At 40.5% G+C, this 12,914-nt stretch overlaps 2 protein-coding genes across 6 annotated transcripts in view; one reads left to right on the top strand and one right to left on the bottom strand.

Annotated features, from left to right (window-relative positions):
• ccdc177 (coiled-coil domain containing 177) overlaps nt 1–12,914 on the bottom strand; it is a 135,623-nt gene that overhangs the window by 62,294 nt on the left and 60,415 nt on the right. The window lies entirely within an intron of this gene.
• The window catches only part of smoc1 (SPARC related modular calcium binding 1), a 72,654-nt gene that overhangs the window by 45,317 nt on the left and 14,423 nt on the right, over nt 1–12,914 (top strand). For all 5 annotated transcript variants that reach the window (XM_049596793.1, XM_049596792.1, XM_049596791.1 and 2 more), the window contains 3 exons: nt 3,101–3,293; nt 6,205–6,287; nt 12,012–12,117. In XM_049596793.1, coding sequence (XP_049452750.1) covers nt 3,101–3,293; nt 6,205–6,287; nt 12,012–12,117 — 382 coding nt within the window. The remainder of the gene's footprint in view (nt 1–3,100; nt 3,294–6,204; nt 6,288–12,011; nt 12,118–12,914) is intronic.

The raw sequence follows: 12,914 nt of genomic DNA, 5'->3' as shown, positions 1-12,914 counted from the left end.
GGAAGCCAAAAACTGTAGTTCAAGTAACAGCCAGTGAAAATCCACTGGATAATGCGAAATGTGTCTGTGAGCAGATTTGAGCCGAGAGATGAGCAGGGAGATTTTGGCACTGGAAAGATGAAGGGAGGTTTACCATAGTTTATTTACACATTGTACCCACATTGGTATGACACATAGCGGGTTGGCAATCTGTATCCCTTTAACCCTTAAAAAACCAAGCCATTTATTGCTATTTTTTTGTCCGCCTGGCCTCTCTGTCTATTAATGCATGTATAATCTCAACCTTTTCATGCACAGTCAAGTAATGAACATCTTTTTTTTCAGGACAACCTGGGCAATAATAATATGTATGCTAAAATGATGCCACATTAATGGATCAATAGTTATATGAGTATAAATACAAAAGAAAAAGCAAAACGGAAATTGAATGTCACAGAATTTAATTCAAAAAAAAAGACACAGATCAACAATGTACAAGCTTTTTCATTTTCAAATATGTTTCTCTCAGGCCTTGGCTATCAGGAGAAAAAGATCCCAACATTCTAACACAAACACAACAAAAAATATTTACATTTTTACATTTTTTCTCCACTCGTTTTTTCCCCTCACTTCCTCAGTCACTTGTGCCACTCCTTGAAACAGTTTCTGTCTGGAACAAGACAGAGGGCTACATCACACATCTCACACTTCAGGGTGTGGACTGTTGGACCTGCCTGTCCTTTCTGCAGAGGATGCACTTTTTTCTCCCAGCCGTGGCCTTCTTGCCCTTATCCTCTACATGGGAGACTGTGACAGTGAAGCACCTTTTTGCACCTAACTCTCTGTATCAATAAAACTCACTACTCTCAAACTCACTAACCTATCTCTCCGACTCTCTCATCTCCCACCACAAACACCGCGAAATTATGACCCGCGAAATTTGCTCTATATAAAACAAATAACAATAACTTCTGTCTACCATAAACCACAGTAAATGCAGTAAAAAACATACGTGCGCATAGGAAATGCGGACTAAGCACATGCCATATAGTGCGTAAAGCTTGTGTGTAAAGCTTGTGTACATTTCCACGTTCAAAAGTTGTTAGTAAATGTTTATTTATCTTTGTTTTGGCCATGGGAGATTATTATTCCTTTGTTTTCGATACTGGAAGATAACTATTTCACCTCACGCTGATCTTTGGCTGCTGGGATTGGATGTCACCGTCATAAAAACAAAAGAAGAAGAAATCGGAGCATCTCATTGGTCGAGAGACCAACCGGAAGTCATCATCATTTACATCAAGCTTCAATATGGAGGTCCGCTAACATAATTTACACGTTTTTAATCACAAAATGTAATGAATAATGAACTTATCACGGAGTTATCACGGTGGAATTCACGTGCGAAGTTCCCGGAAAAAACGCCGCACTTAACAGCTGGATTGAAAACCTTCTCGAAAGGCTAGAATTGCCCCGAGCTCACCATAGATCGCCCAAAGAGTATGCTTATGATAGCAATTTTCCCCATTAAGTTTTGTTGTGTGGTTCCCGAGATATTCTGCAAAGTACCGACGCTGTCGCGTGGGAGCGCCCGCGCATCCGTGGAGTTAGAAGGGTTAAAGTTGCATTGGTTGGATTTTTTTGGCCACTTGGGGGCAGCAAAAAAGCTTAAAAAATGCTATTTACACACAAAAGCAGACATGAAGAAAAATTAGCATTTATTTTGAGTGGTTTTCTGCAACCCAGATAAACACAAATATTCACTCTCCTTTTAGCCTTGGTTTGGTCTCCATTAACTCTTGGAAATATTATCAGGCTCTTTAGCTGCTACATGCTTTACTTTCTAAACTTGCTCATCACCTGGAAACAAGTTTGGTGAGAGCAGTGACACTGAAATGGCAGATTCAGGTGATAATTGTAGTAGTAGAAGCCCCCTTTCACACACAAGTAATCATTTGATCCAGTGCTCATATAGAAATAATGATAATGGCTATTTTAAGTGAAGGATATGAAGGATTCTTCCACCACTGTTGTGCTACAAAAGATATTCTCGTCCTTTGTGTAATTCCACAAGCCCCTCTCCTGATGTTGTCTTGAATTATGCAGTGTCTGTGCCGTATTGTCCTAATTATGCTTTGGTTACTGGAAGTGTGTGAGCTGAGACTACCAGCACCGCTGTGGCTCTAATCAGCTCCACAATGTGAAAATACAACGTCACCACCCTGAAGAAAAGACTCCAAACGGTTAGCGTCACCCTCTTATTGTGGTTCAATGCTTCACAGTGCACTTGAATGTAAAATGAAGAGTGGATCAGGAGCGGTAAAAGCACACTTCATCGCCATGGTAACGAGTTTAGCATGCAGCTCTGTTGTACTTGGCTTAAGAGTGAGCGATGGACTAAATGGATGTGAATGTAAATACTGTGTGGTGGGATAAGGTGTTGCAGGAGCATCTCTCAAGGAGCCGAGCGGCTGTTGTTGAACAGATATGACAGATTGCGGTGGGTAAAGATTTACTGATACAACTTGAGGGAGGACTAGTTAGAGTTTTAATGTACTTCACATGGACTAGTTGAATGTCGCTGGATACAAAATGGTTGATACAGCTTGGTGAGGTTAGTTTGTGTCCATGACACAGGTGGTGGATAGTGTCATCTGTGACCTCGGCAGGTTTATACAGGAACGTTTTTGAAGCTCAGTCCTTTTGGTGAAAACACCCCAGGAGAGGAAAATTTTATCCTAGACAGTAACTTATCAAACGACAGCACAACAAAACAGACGTGACAGCCATGTCAGCAACAGAAATAGAAATCCCTAAATATGCAACAGTCTATAAAGAAACCTAAAAAATGATAAATGCTAGAGAGCGAACTTTCTTCTAACAAGTAGCTGGACAATGACAATTATTTCAGTTGACTGACAGCTAATCGCTAGATTGGGCAACTAGCTTCCAAATTGTGACTTGAAGTGAAGCTGTGACATGAGCATTCTGAATCAGGTCTAAGTATATCAATAACCATATATGATCTCCTATTAATTTTGTGACAGAATACTTTTTGTGTGTGTTTCTGGTTTCCTTGATTGTGGTTGCTCTGTATTGAGTGTGTTTCTCATGGTTTTAGAGAAAGTTCCCTCTTGTGACCAGGAGCGACAGAGCGCACTGGACGAGGCTCGGCAGAATCCTCGCGAGGCCATTTTCATCCCAGACTGTGGGCCTGGAGGCCTTTACAAACCGGTCCAGTGCCACCAGTCTACAGGCTACTGCTGGTGTGTTCTGGTGGACACAGGGCGGCCCATTCCCGGCACCTCCACAAGGTAATACGAGATTACAGAGATGGCACTTAAAGTAATGTTTGTTCTTCCAAAGTGAAAAAGGCTTTTTGATATCCTTGTGACAGGACAGGTGGAATACTTTTGTTGGTACCAGGGCTGTACAACACATTTGGCAGCACAAGCAGGACTGCATATTTTGGTGCCGTTACTACCGTTTGTGCTGTTGCTACAGACATACAGTAGTTTGTTTTAAGGTGTTGCTGGCAGTTAAGACTGTGAATTTTATTTTAAGAGTCTACAGCCATAGCTAACATGCTCAAAATAATAATGCCTACATGCTGATGTTACCGTATTCAAGTTTGTTTACCATCATCTTAGTTCCACTTGTTAGCATTCTAACATTATCTAACTAAGAGTAAACACAACTATGGGTGAGGCTGACAGGAATGTCCCTGCAGTATATAGTCGTAAAGCAAGATATCTGACAAAGTTCAACTTTGACTCAACGATGCCACTAGATGAAACGTTATGGGATCGCCACACTTATTAGATTCAATTGAGAGGGGAAATGAATGCCTGTAACATATGAATGGCAGTACTTTTTCTTTAGTCTATAATTACCTGAAAAGTAGAATCATGGTGTTCTCGTTACCCTAGAATGAGCCGTTAATATCTACATACAGAGCAGGTCCTCCTCTACTGAGATTGGCACATTGCACTGCCATTTGCTACAGTAACCCAGAATGGACAAACTAGACACTAGCTCTAGTTAGGGCCATTCCTACTTTTGCATCAGCCAGTGTAGTAAGAAGCCTCTCCATGACGGGCAACACTGGATATACACTGATTTTGTTAATGTAAAACTGCTTTATTCTGTGTTTTTACTGGTTTAAATCACTGGTTCTTTTGTTTTGGAGATGAGGAGACCTATGTGGATAATTCAGCTCCCATTTAAAACCTCCTGACTGTCTTGATCTTAAATTAACAGAGAAAAAAGGTGAGCACAGATTAGCAGGGGCTAGACTAACGGCCGTCGCCACTGTGCCAAACAGAGTAGGAGAAAAACTGATTTGTGGCTTGAAACTGCTTTATTTGGTGTTTCTCTGGTTTAAATCACCCATTGTTTTGTTTGTTTTGAAGAAGAGGAGACCTCTGTAGATAACTAGGCTCCTGGTTAAAAACCTCCTGAACAATGAATGCTTAAGGAATTCTAACCAGGAGAAGTTTCAATTGGTTGCAATTCTCACCACTAGATGCCACTTAATCCCCCTTAATCGTACACACTGTTCCTTTAAGTACAGTTCAGTACAGTAGATGTTGAGTAGCGCAACAATGAAGTTTAACCTTCTGGTGACGCTAAAGGAAAAGTCAGGGATTAATCTTCTGGGCATCATGGATATCTGTACCAAACTGCATGAGAATCCATCAAATAGTTGTTGATATATTTCAGTCTGCACTAAAGGGATGGACTGACCTACAAACCTACATCAATATTCATAGAGCTAATGGCTGACAACTACTTTCACTGTGAAACCCTTAATTTTCTTAAGGAATTCTGGATCCAAACTGCTGCTGCTGATTTCGGTTGGCAATATAATTAGCTTCAGGCCCTGATGGGAAAATCATTGAGCTGACCATAAACACTCAGAGTTTGGTATGACGTTTGTTTTCAGTGCAGTTGCTGCTGTTTATATTGCTTTCGGGGAAATGGCTGAGGCACAATGGTTTTTTTTTTGTTTGTTTTTTTTTCTCAAGGAGGTGAATGTCCCGGGGATGGAGACAAAAATGCTGAATAAATTATGCCAATTGCTCATTTTGGTTGTTTAGAATCGTTTCATGATTTTTATCTTTAATGTGAATATTACAACTTAGAACACAGCGACAGATAAAGGGGAAGAGATTGGATGTTTGAGAAACTGTCAGCATGCAGCGGTAAATAGATGAGCTGTTTTTGTTCCTGAAGGAGCATCATTATTCTCTCTCCACAACAGGGATCATGTTTTACAGGATGAGGTACAGACGACCAGAGAGTTAGTTGGTGGCCTTGTTACAGATTAAATACAGGACAATGCAGCTTAGTTTCAAATAAAGGAGATAGAGTGTATTTATAACTGACAGCCCCTAAAAACCCTAAAATAAATCATTTACACAGACCAAATTCTCCTCTGCATTTCAGAGATATTGGATTTCACCCTTGAGGCGATTATTTCTCCACATAAGAATTTATTGTATTTTGGACTAGCCCTAATGTCACTCGTCCCAATTTCTTTTCTCTGGACAGCAATGTGCAGAGTCATGCATCAGACATCCCTTCTTGGATCAGTGGCCCTGCAGACTGTGAAAAAAGAAATGACAACTTGCTTTTACTTTGAAAAAAAAAAAGAAAGCCAAATGAGACACACATGCTCAATTTTCCATCCTATTCAAGAGCCACTGATACAATAGCCAGGAGAAAACGAGTCATGCCACGCATAATGCCGAACAGTTTGTTATGGCTCTGAAACAAAGCTATGTGCACGTCAAATCAAATTTATTTATTAAGTCTTTTTTTTTAAAAAGAGAAGGTAATCATTGTCAATAATTCTTTACAGATCAACGGTGAATACACAGAATAAAGCCCAAAACAATATTTTGTAGTTTTAAGATGTCAGAACAGCATGAATGTGTACGAGTGCACACAGTGAAGAGATTTGGAAGAGTTTTCATAATTAAGACACACAAAGATATTTCTTTTCCTGGTTTTAAGCTCCAGATCAGATTGTTCCGAGGCCCTAGGGGAAAATCTTTGATGGTGTTTTTGTCTTCAGTTCAAGGCATTTTTTCTGATCAAATTTGTCACGAGCTTCTCTTTTGATGTTTCAGGTTTTTCACACATTGCCGAGAAAGCTCTATTCTTTTCTCCTTCTGTCTCATGCAGCCATGTTCCCACTGTCCTCTCCTTTCTGTTTAACAGGTACCAGACGCCTGAGTGTGACGGCGCTGCTCGATCTCGCGTCTCAGACACTGAAGATCCCTTCCAAGGCAGAGACCTGACAGGTTTTCTCCACTTTTCACTGCAGTTTAATTCATTTTTAGGGCTTGGGGGATAGCAGTAACATTCCTGGATTAAATATATTGTCTTGTGTCAAACTTCATATTTAACAAATGAGGATGCTTAAATATTAAATAGCATCGAATATCCATGAGCAATGTGTTTGGCAAACGTAAAGCCATCTCCAGTACTCAGTTTAGATGAAGCTGCTGGAGTGTAAACGTTCCCAAATCCAGTCAGGAGCAGGACAGAGCTAACAATGTTACCCTAAACACTGACGGCATCCAGGCCCAGTTTCCAAACAACAGTGAAATACTACACAGTGCCGTGAATGAGGCTTTTTTTTTAAACTTGGAATCACACAAACTGGTTGCAGGTAGAAGTAACGTTAGGTTAATATTGTATGTAGTGAGCCAGTTAGCGAGACAGGCTGAGTTTGGCAACCTACACTGAGAGGTTTTTTTTGTTTTGGAGAGGTTAAAAGAAACTAAACACCACCCTTCAAACTCTTTTCATACGGAGTATCTCTCTTATTACAGCCGCATGAACACCATTACAGCATGTAGAGAAATCCAAAGTTTGACCTGCTGTGCTCATTTACAGTTGCTGATTGGACAATCGCTGCCAGGGGAGAGGTTTAGAGCAGTGACTCATAACCAGGGATACTTCGGCAGTTACCAGGAGCTCATGAAAATATTGTGGTGTAGCTCAACTAATCTGAAAACATTTAAATTAAAAACTTAAATGGAAAATGGGAAAAAATAAAAAAATAAATAGAAATGCACAACACATCGTGTATCAATGTGTGAAAATTAGTTAGCAAGCGAGCAGCGAAGTCTGAACAATTAGCTAACAAGACTACGTCAAGACCGAGTATATGGCTGGACCGTTTATAAAACACTAGATGGCTTTTATGTTGAAACAGGGACACTTAAATCTTAAAAGGAAGTGGCCAGCTTATACCCAGTTACAGAATTCAGCATTCACCCTGACTTTTGCTTACAGAGCTAGCCCTGTTGTTGCAGTCCAGCCAAAAATTTCATGTAAATACATGATAAAATGAAGAACAGTAGGCTACGTCCCCGCAAAATAAATGAAGGCTGCACAGCCTTCGGCCACTATAAGAGCCAAGCTCTACTGTTAATAGTCAATAATGATTTAATAAGGCCTTATATCATACAGACACGACTATCCCTCTAACAAATTAATGAGGCGATTCTCTCTTTTCTCAGCCAAAACTTCTATTTCCCCGGGAGCTGGCTAATTAGCTAGCTAGCTTGCTAATTCTACCATGCTGTCATGCCACACTGGTTACAGACAGTGAGGAATACAGCAGTAGAAGACTGTCAATGTCCATGGCTGTGCACCTCTTCATATCAAAAGAGCAACAGCCAATGGGGAAACACCAACGTCATCACACACTCCGACCAATGGGTGTTTCCTGTTTATGGCTTCGCCTCAGTGTTCCAGGCAAAAATAATGGATAAATGGTGAAAAAGTAGCTGAAAGTAATGAATATACTGTTCAAACAGTTAGCTAACTAAAAGTAATGGACAAATGACTAAAATAGTTACTGAAATTAATAAATATGCAGTTAGTTAAATAGTTAACTAAAAATAATGGCTGAATGTTTAAAATGGCTTCTGCCACCAATATACAAAGGCAAACGTAACCAAACTAACCTTAAAGGAAATGGCCACTTTAGAATGAAAATACAGACAGTACTTTCTGACCCTCATGCCGACAAGAAGTCCAGTGTAGTTTTTAATCCACAAAACTTGTTCCGGGTATCGGAGGATAGCAGCTAGCTGGAATAACAGCTACACTTGAAGTGCATGGAACCCACATTTTGAAAATGTAATAAAACTCCACTAATGCATTTCAAAAACGTCAGAACGGCCCATCCATCGTAATCCAAGTGCCCTGAAGCCACGGCATGCAAAATTGACTTGAAATGACGTAATTTACTCCACTTTTATAGCATAATTTCTCACCATGGTCAGTTAGGCTGCCCTGCAGGCTTGCTGTGTTTACATGGCAACTCGCACATGACTCGAGAACTAGCACCACCACAAGCCATCAGCTAGTCTCGTCTAATATTGTGAATGGTGTAAAATAATACCAAATTAATGATAAATTCAAATAAACACATTTGGAACCTGATAGATGGTGTACTGAAGGGACACTCTGACAGACACTCTGTTCATCTGACAGGGCTGCGGGGGTGCATCTTAAAGAAAATGTTGGGAACCACTGGATTAAAATGGTCAATAAAGAGCATTGTAGGTCAGGGACTTAGAAAGTATGTCTATTTTCATTTGTTACAGTCAGCCTCACACTAACTGACCAGATAGAGGGTTTTGATTAAGAACTGACCAAACCACACTTTGTGGTGTCGGACTGCCTGGCAGCAAAGATCAGAGACTTCTCCTCTAATCCAGAGGTCGTAACCCCGGCTCATTCTCCTCTGCCCTTGTTGCTGCTCACTTACGTTTGTTGCCCCTCTGTTTCCCCATCATTTAAAGTTGCATTGTAACTCTTATTTAATTCCCATCTGGTGAGTTTACAGAGTCAAGCATGACTCCTGACTGTGCAGCAGATGTGTGGCATGTTTTATGGAAGGTGTGAGTGTTGCGGGGTGTGGTGGTGAGGCTGTGGGGGTGCTGCTGGGGGTGTTGGAGACCACAGGGTGCTGAGTGGAGATATTTTTATGTACTGTAGAGGGATGTTCTAAACCACCACAACAAAGCACAATATTTCATGGTCATCCCATCAAGGCGAAAAGAGAAGAATGCTTGAGAGGGCAGTCTATTAACAGCATGCAGCTACAGGTTCAATCTCACTGTACACAATGTGACACAATACCACCTCTGTCAGGAGGAGCAGGTAAGAGCTCTTCCCCCGAGACCAAAGGCTCGGATCTGTTAACTTCCAGTTCAGTCGGTTCAGGAACTTATTCAAAACCTTTATTAGGAAAAATCTGTGTGAATAGTTTAATCTTAATTAGTAATCTACAATTAATTTGACATTAATGTATTGTTTGGTGAAAAATAGTAATTTTGCTTCCATTTATATTGCCTCGTCAAACACTACAAAGACCAGGACTGAAATGCAGCATCCTTAATAATGTTTCTTATGCTTAAAGCGACACTTTGCACAGTGAAGCAGCAGTTGGAAATAATTTTAGCACCGACCATTTTTGTAATGTGGTAACAGTAAATTGCACCACACACTAAAACCCAAATTACACTTTCCACATCTATGAAGCAGTGAGGGTCTGAGTGGCGTTTATTTTGCTAATTTTGGTGGACTGTTTGTGCTGACAAACTCTGCAAATGCAAAGATGTGACATTTATATTTTTAGACACCCGGCGCCGTATGAACACAACTGAATATCAGGGATTTAATGTTGACCAAACCAGCTGCTGTGTGATCAGTTTAAGAGAGAAAAGATTTTATTGTTGGTGGACCCAGCTTTATGAGCTTTGTAGAGACTTCTTACTTAGAGTTGCTCGGCAAAGAAAGTCCTCTCAGTCGAGTGCAGATCTCCACCAGGCAGACACATTTTGGCTGCCCGAGTTCATCACTGCCACTCTAGACAATTCGCATAATTCCAGCAGTGCTGCAGCATGTTTCAGAAGATACGTTAAAATTATGAAGATGAATGTACTTTTAATGAGTAAAACACAACCACAAATCTTTGATCCATGTTTCCTATAACTAGACTTTAAACGATATTAACTTTGTCTATAGGCTACAGCACAACAAATTAGGAAATACCAATAGCAAACATGATTAAAACAGACAAAAACAAAATAAAACATTTAACTACAGTATGTAGCCATTTCACTTACTCATGGTAGAAGCACAAATATCAAGAGGGGGAAAAAAAAGACCAAATCAACAAAATCTGCAAGTCTTTGTCAAGACAGCAGCAGAGAACAGAAATGGGGACTAATTCATCTTGTACAGTTAAGTAGGAAATAACATTAACACATCTAAAACAGACAAAGAAAGAAATCATTTAATTGCCCACTTACTTAATTAAGGTAGAGGTACAAATATCAGGGAGAAATGACCAAATAAAATCCATGAATCAGGCAGACAAAATGACCCGCTTATAAAAAGCTCCCATTGTGGTATGACGCCGTGCAGCAGATGGAACAAAACCAGGTGACAGGTGGACTGTGGAGAGTTGTGGCTCCAGTTGCCTCACAGTCAAGATGGCGAAGAAGCTAACAAAAGAAAAACTAATTAATCTCGTGCCTAACTGAAGTGAATCATAATATAGTGGGTTTGGAATTAATCTGCAGATGAGTTAAAAGTAAGACCAAACTTCTTCATGGATGTCAGTTCTTGAGTCACGAAGAAAGCCAAAATGTGGCCTACAACAGACTGCACGGTGTGTTGTTTTTAACCGAAACAATTTCCGAAAAACTTGCAGCGGGTTTTTCCAAGAACTGTAAATCACGGCAACCATGAAAGGTCCCTGAGCATACAGTCACAAATGTAGAGACATAATATTGGGATGACTGGTCCAGTAGTTTGGCAGGCAAGTTGCAGACAGACAGATACACACACGCATGCATGCACACTCACAATCAACGCATTATCAAACGCATGGATACTGCGTTTAAGGCGCTACGACAACTCAGGTGGGAGAAACTGAGAAGAAAAATCTCTATTTAAACTACTCACATGTAATAAACATTTGTAATCTGCGAAGATGCACCACAGTGAAACATTACTTTGTTTTAATGGTTTAAAAGTTAAAAATAAAGGATGATAACCTTGTTTGGTGCAGCTTTAATGTGTTTTAACATCACATCCAAGTGGCCCTGCACCACACTGTGCCCTTGACACCTTGCCATATAGGCAGCATACAACATAACGGCTTGTGCTTCATAACACCCCAATTTAACACTTGGATTAAGGCGCAGCAAGGCAGTGCTTTCCCGAGCTTGTCGCGTCGTAGGAAATGCTAATTGGATTCACCTGGCAGGGCAGCGGACCACCTCCCACAGAACCCCCCGAGCCAGCACAAAAGGAATGAAAAGACATGAACAGAGCGGAGAACAAGGAGCGGAGAACAAGGAGGCCACAAACGCTCAGAGGAAGGGGAGGAGGGGATTGACTAAGAAAGCTTGAGCAAGGAGGCTGGAAAAAAAAGTAAAAAAAAAAAAAAGAATGAGAAGATTAGTTTACTATGCAGCTGCGTTTGAAGTTTCCCTTTAAGAGACACAATTAGGAGGGAAAAATTTGCACTGGTTTAGCGTGCTATTAAAACCATACATCTGGGCAATTAAAATGAGCTACCCAAGGTGTTCAGAATTGTGTCATAAAAGTTAACAGGTCTGCGCTGCTCAACAAAACACTCTCATCACCACACACTTCTGTTCCACCTCTCGCCATGTGCCGCAGCTCTGCTTTTCTCAGCTCTTACAAAACGGTCTAACTATGTATTTCTCTTCTACTGAAAATACATTCGTAGTGATTCAGCAGTAATTGTAAACGTAAGCCAGTTAACAGTTACACCTGGTTTGTTGTTAAGCCATGTGAAAGTTTGCCTGCTTTCTTTTACAGTGTAACAGCCGTTTTCCGTTTGACATCTGTCACAGTGGTTCACTGGTGTCGAGGCAGTAGAGGCACTTCAGCTTCACTGCGCCATAATGACTCAAATTATGTGTGGAAGGTAATTTTGGTGTATTTTTGTCTTTGATTTGTGCCAGGCTGCCCAGAGGGGAAGAAAGTGGAATTCATTACAAGCTTGTTAGATGCCCTCACCACAGACATGGTGCAAGCCATAAACTCACCAGCCCCCTCTGGTGGTGGGAGGTAAGTAGAGTCATGTACCACTGAAGACCCCAGAGTCTTGTACCTGAGCAGGACAGCTCATGACTGATCATTCATGGAAAACTTCCACCACCTCTGGTTTTTCTCAGATAATCCTTCCCTCTGGTTTTCTGAACTGAATGCTAATATTTCATCTCTGACACGCAGAGGTCTTGGCACAGACACTGACAGGGTTTGTGTTCACTTTCCATCAATGCTAGAACTTTATACACTGATGGGACTGGAAGGTATTTGGGATTAAAGCTGTCCATAATATGGAGTATGTCAATCCACACTGAGCTCTCTGCGAAGCAGAGAATTGATTTTAAATTATTTTATTGCAAGCTGAAGTGTAATAACATGCGGTCATCTGCCTGACCTATCCAGTTTCACACCTTCAGATTTTTATTTATTGGAAATCAGCATCATGAACCATGCTTTGAATGTGAAGTAATGTGATCACATGCCAAATATCAGTGTTTCATGCAGGATTAGAATCTTTTATCAGTTTTAAAGGCACATTAAACGTGTTATCTTTAATGTATTAATGTGAACATCCTCTGTGTTTCCAGTTTATTCTTGTGTGTATGTTGCACTATTGGTGTGTTATAGCTATGACTAATGGTGAAACTGTGTTTATCTTTTGAGCAGTTTACATCAGATGTATTTTGCTACTTCCCTAATCATAGTCAGGCTGGGTGATTAATCATGTCTTTTTTAATTACAATTTTGGCTTAAAATGATAATGAAAACAAGATAATCGAGTTGAAATTATTATGAAATGATCATTCCGTTTCACA

This window comes from Epinephelus fuscoguttatus, linkage group LG14 (genome assembly GCF_011397635.1).
Source record: "Epinephelus fuscoguttatus linkage group LG14, E.fuscoguttatus.final_Chr_v1".
NCBI lineage: Eukaryota > Metazoa > Chordata > Actinopteri > Perciformes > Serranidae > Epinephelus > Epinephelus fuscoguttatus.
The sequence above is the reverse complement of the archived record's forward strand: the minus strand, read 5'-3'. Positions and strand labels throughout refer to the sequence as shown.